Here is a 5,181-nt window from a genome sequence, read left to right as displayed (position 1 = left end):
TTCAAAATTTCACATAATTAAAATTTAAACTTTAATCTCGCATTCTTCACATCATTAATTAAGTTTTCACTTGAAAACGTCAAACATCTCAATAAAAGCACAGTTTTCCAAAAATCTTCATTATTATAATTAATATAAGATACTTTTTAATTAAAAACAACAATAATTAATTACATAACACTTTCAAAAAATATTAATAATATTAAGAACAAAATTTCAATGTAATTAATATGGATGATTTCTTCAAAAAACAACCATGATTAATTATATAACACTTTGGAAAAAAATAATAAAATGAAAATCAAAATTTCATAAAAAGATGAAAGTTCATTTTTTTTTTTTTAATTTAAATTGATTTTAAATTTAATCAACAAATTTATATACGATGCTCTTAAATACAGGAAAATTAAATTATAATGAAAACTAAGTATTAAGGGATTTTTCTAGTGCATTAGATTAAATATTATTTTTTGAGATTTAATTACTTTAAGTAAATCATCACTTTAAGTAAGTCATTAATGTATGACTATTTTTCATGAAAGATAGTTGTAACTAGATAATTTCTCATGATTTTTGAATAGTCTACTTAACACTCATTGCATCGGGAATGCTTATAAGGATGAAGAAATGGAATTGAAACTACTGAAATGAATCATATAGCATCAATCATCACTTCCCGAACTTACACCCAGTAAGTAAAACTTCCTAAAAAAATTGCTAACGTCTTAAATTATGTAGACATTGAGGAAACCAAAAATTGAATTAGAATTGCAATTTATTTATTGGTTTTCACACCTCTATTCATCTTCACCGTCTTAAACAAAAATCTTAGATAAATTCATAAAATTTCAAATTCCATGCCTAAAGAATATCCCTATTCAAGGAAAATGGCGTGCTGGTTGAAACACACGGACTCCGCTTGTATCCGACGGTATGGGGACTCCGGGATTGTGGGAAAGTACAGACTCCGTCGGATTGAGTATACAGCACTGTCCGGATAATTTTGCTGGAGCCGTCGTCGGCCGCGGAACGCGACGCGGCAAGGGAAGTTTCCGGACCGGCGGGCCCCACAGCTTTCCGAACCGATAATATCGGAATGGGTTTTATTGTTTACTAATCTTGTTTAGTGGATGACGTGTACTATACGCCAACTTTTGGGCTTTTCGCGTCACTTAACGGCCGATAAGGCACAGGCAGACCGTAAGTACAAAGCTGTGATGTGTCAGCAGATGAATTGGGTTCACGTTAGATGACGCGAAATCGAGCGGTCCACGGGATAGTAATTTCTGGGCCACATGTAGTTTGTGGTTTTGGTGAAGGTTGCTTTCCACGTCAGCACAGCCCCCGATTCCTAAAGGGCGGTCACGTGGGGTGCTAAAGCCGCTCCCGGCAGGGTTAATAGATAAGTATGGCCGGCGCCTGATGGGTTCGTGGAATTGGGCCGCCATGAGAGGGATTCAGGATTTCCGGGCTTTTGAAAAGAAAGTTAGATTTATTGATGGAAGTGGGGAGATTGAGTTTCGGAATTCCGTGTAGAACGGGGTGAGTTGCGAGGAGATTTGCAGTTTGGGGATTGGGTTTTTTCGAGAGGGGCGATTTTGATTTTCCCATTTACGATGTCGAAGGATTGCGTGGTGGTTTGTTTGAGTGGCAACGACAGAATTCATGGTCATCCGGACGAGAAGGGATTCGATCCCGGGTTCAAGCTCTTCGGGAAGACTATCCCGGTGCGCGCAGCAGAGGAAATAAAGCAGGAGGAACCTGTTTCTGGGCAGCAGCCTGGATCTCACAAGGTTCGAACTCTAGACCTCGAGGTGTAAGCAAAAGTCAGATCTTGTAGTTATCGCGAACGATTTGTCTAATATCTGTATGTGTTATTTTTGCAGGAACAGAGCCCGGAAGGCGAGGAGGAAGTTCAGCAGGAGACTGGTAGCAGCAGCGAGGATGGGAAGGATGAGAGTATGAACGAGGGAAAAAGCGGGGGGCAGAAGACGGTGTTGAAGAAACCAGACAAGCTTCTGCCGTGCCCAAGATGCCAGAGCATGGATACCAAATTTTGTTATTACAATAACTATAACGTGAATCAGCCGCGTCATTTCTGCAAGAATTGCCAGAGATATTGGACGGCCGGGGGGACGCTCAGGAACGTGCCGGTGGGTGCCGGGCGCCGGAAGAACAAGCATTCCGTAGCGGCGTCCACGGTATCCTCGCATTACCGTCAGGTAATCTCGGCGGCTTCCGAGTGTGGCCTTGGGGTTCGAACCGATGACCAGGACTCTGGCGTCGACCAGGTTATGATCCCCTGTGCCGCGCTGCCTGCGTCCTGTGTGCGGCCGCTCAAGGTCGCGGGTTCGAGGATTCAAGTCGTACCTGTGGATGTATTGGAGTCCGGTGCCTCCACCGGGACTGTGCTCAATTTTGGGTCTGAAGCTCGGAATAAAATACAACGTGGAGGGGATAGCGATCCGAGCATTGAGAAATCGACAATGGAGTCTTCTTCTGGGTTTGGAAAAGAGGCGACTGCTCATATCAATCAAGCAGCCCCTCGGCCACAGATGGATCCGTCACCCAATTGGGCAAATGGGGCTGCTGGGGCTGCGTTTTTTGGAGGTGCCTGGTCATATGGGTGGAATTTTCCAAACCCAGCATGGAATGCCGCTGCTGCTGCTCTTGCCCCTGGTTGGCCCGGTTTGTCTTGGCCCATGGTTCCTGGATCCTACTTTCCTCCGCCTCCTCCTCCTCCTCCTGCCGGATGGGGGCCTGCACCATGGGCTTCTGGACCCTGGGCCGCCGCCGCTGCCACCACTGCTTCCAATAATCCCGCTGCTGCGGATTCTGGGTCTCCATCTCTGGGTAAGAGGCCACAGTCTGAAGATGGGTGTTTGTGGGTTCCCAAGACACTGAGGATTGATGATCCAGGGGAGGCTGCAAAGAGCTCAATTTGGACAACATTAGGCCTAGGGGACAAGCCGGAGTCTGCCATCACTAGTGGGGGGATTTTTAAGGCCTTCCAACCCAAGACACAGGGCGCTAAAGATTCAAGAAAGGCTTCGCAAGCTCTGCAAGCAAATCCTGCTGCCTTTTCAAGATCGTTATCCTTCCATGAGAGCAGCTAATTTCATTCAAACAGCCCAATCCAGCAAAATGATGAGTTTGTGCAGAAATACTGGTTTTGATTATAAGAGCAGGGTTCAGACATATACTCATGTTCTTACTGTGGCTTGGGAGGTCCATACTCTGGACTCTGCACTAGCACTAGAAGTAGCAATAACTGGCTTATAATTGAGAGAGCCCTAATAGATTGCCTCTCCCTCCCTTTCATGCTCCGGGGAAGGTGTTAGCAGAACAAAATCATAGAGAGAGCCTATATGAAGAGAGATTGCCTGTTAATGCTGTTCAATCTACCCTTTAAAGTATTTTCTTCCTGATTGCTCACAAGAGCTGATTGGGAGATATACAATCTGTATATGATTACAATTTTTGCTTCCTTTTGGGAGTCTATGCTTAACTTTTTTATTTTTGGGGAGTCTAAATTGGATGTAAAAATTATGGGTATTGATGATGAATGCAGTTACCTCAAAAGGTGACAGTAACTAGGACTAGTCTTAAGCAGAGCCAAACTTGTAAATTAGATTAGACATAAGCACAGGTGAGGTCCGAAGAGTTTTTCTTCAACGGTCTCACCGGACTCAGGAGCATATTGTGCAGAAGACTTTGGACCAGAGCATATTGTGCAGAAGACTTTGGACCAAGTCGAGTGTATATATATATTACATTTGTGTCTCTGTAAGATGTATAAAGATCCAGACCTGTTAACCTTGTATAGCTTGTCCTCCAATGAGTGTTAAAGAGCAAGTGATCTTTTTAATGGACACAAAATTTCGAACTCGTGAAGTATTTTTCTTGTTACTTCGCGTTGGAGGCATAAGAACAAGGACATCAAAAAGTTTGTTGCTTGCTCTTCTTGTTACGATTCATAAAAGCTTGCTTATGCTCATTATCATCAGGTCTCGTATAATTGAAATTGAGCTCTATGTTTTGAAGCAATCTTGTCTTTCATGTTATACGATGTAAGTTTAGAATCGCAACAATACTTCTGAACTGGGTACATGAATTTTTTTATCTTTATCTAAATAGAAATAGTACGCCTGGGTTACTTGTGATCATGGATCTGATCATCAAGAAGGGTTGCTGTTCATATATATATATTCTTATTCTTTATTTACAAACCAGTAGCAATGCTATTATTCCTCTGTTACAGATTCACAAATAGTAAAAATTTACTTGCATTTCATTGAAAGCTAATTCTGGGGGACACTAGTTCGAAGATAAAAAGGACTGTGCTTTAAAATTAATCTCTGCTTATTGCAATGGTGCTGATGTGTATAAGCGTGGAATATAACCATCCAATTGAAAAAGGAACGATGACTTTAGTGATGCCACTTTATGTATGAGAAGCTATATCTTGTTTTCTTCCTTCCCAAAAGGTACGCATCAACAGATTTGGACTGTGTTAAAGGAGTAGAAGAGTCTTATTAACAAGGCTATTGTGTGTTCATCGTTAATATAGTCGTAAAAGGTTATGCCATGTGTAATGGGTATGTCGGTGTAACGGTGATGGGTCGCAGGACCGAAGACTATTCACTCCCTGTAACTTGAAAACTATTTTTCACGGTCCTGAATTTGGGAGAGGGGAGGGTCCCTCATGGCCTTCATACAAATCTGTCCTTTTAGAAGATAACGGAGCGCCAGAGTCATCGCAGCAAGCAAAGGGGAGTTATCATTTTAATCGCTGTATTTCTAAGACCTTAACAACCCCTCCAAAATAAAAATTCCGACAGAAGCCATTAGCTACATGTCTAGTCATGCCCTAATATATCAATTTATAGGGGTTTGAACTTTTGGTTAACAGAATTTATGCCCAGAAACGGATATCTTCAACATGGTGAATCAAAGGGTTTATCGATCTGCACTTCTGTGCAAAGGGTTTCTTCTTTGTCGAAGTCAATGAATGCCAATATAGTGAGGAGGCTTTTGAAGCTGGCTCGTATGTTTTAAGACGGGTTAATTTGCATTACTGGAGACATATTTTCGACCTGACAGAGGAGTTGTTCAAAGCACCTGGTATGGGTTTGACACCGTTCTCTTTCTAATGAATTCTGGAATTAAAAATTAAAAATG

General features: G+C 42.0%; 1 protein-coding gene across 1 annotated transcript; it reads left to right on the top strand.

Annotated features, from left to right (window-relative positions):
- The first annotated feature begins 1,418 nt into the window (after positions 1–1,418).
- On the top strand, positions 1,419–3,533 carry LOC149158768 (cyclic dof factor 1-like). Its single transcript, XM_089436312.1, has 2 exons — positions 1,419–1,793; positions 1,887–3,533. The coding sequence occupies exons 1-2, from the start codon at positions 1,617–1,619 to the stop codon at positions 3,114–3,116; spliced, it is 1,407 nt and encodes a 468-aa protein (XP_089292438.1). The 5' UTR covers positions 1,419–1,616; the 3' UTR covers positions 3,117–3,533.
- The last annotated feature ends 1,648 nt before the right edge of the window (positions 3,534–5,181 follow it).

Source organism: Pinus tabuliformis, chromosome 5_2 (assembly GCF_031772625.1).
Source record: "Pinus tabuliformis cultivar Carrire ecotype Pingquan chromosome 5_2, CPIR1, whole genome shotgun sequence".
NCBI lineage: Eukaryota > Viridiplantae > Streptophyta > Pinopsida > Pinales > Pinaceae > Pinus > Pinus tabuliformis.
Note: the sequence above shows the minus strand (reverse complement) of the source record. Positions and strands in the feature narration are given on the sequence as shown.

Excerpts from the sequence above, each read along its gene's own strand:
- LOC149158768 (XM_089436312.1), top strand. The coding sequence starts at position 1,617 with ATGTCGAAGGATTGCGTGGTGGTTTGTTTGAGTGGCAACGACAGAATT. Across the intron at positions 1,794-1,886 it reads AGCAGCCTGGATCTCACAAG|GAACAGAGCCCGGAAGGCGA; the intron begins GTTCGAACTCTA and ends TTATTTTTGCAG.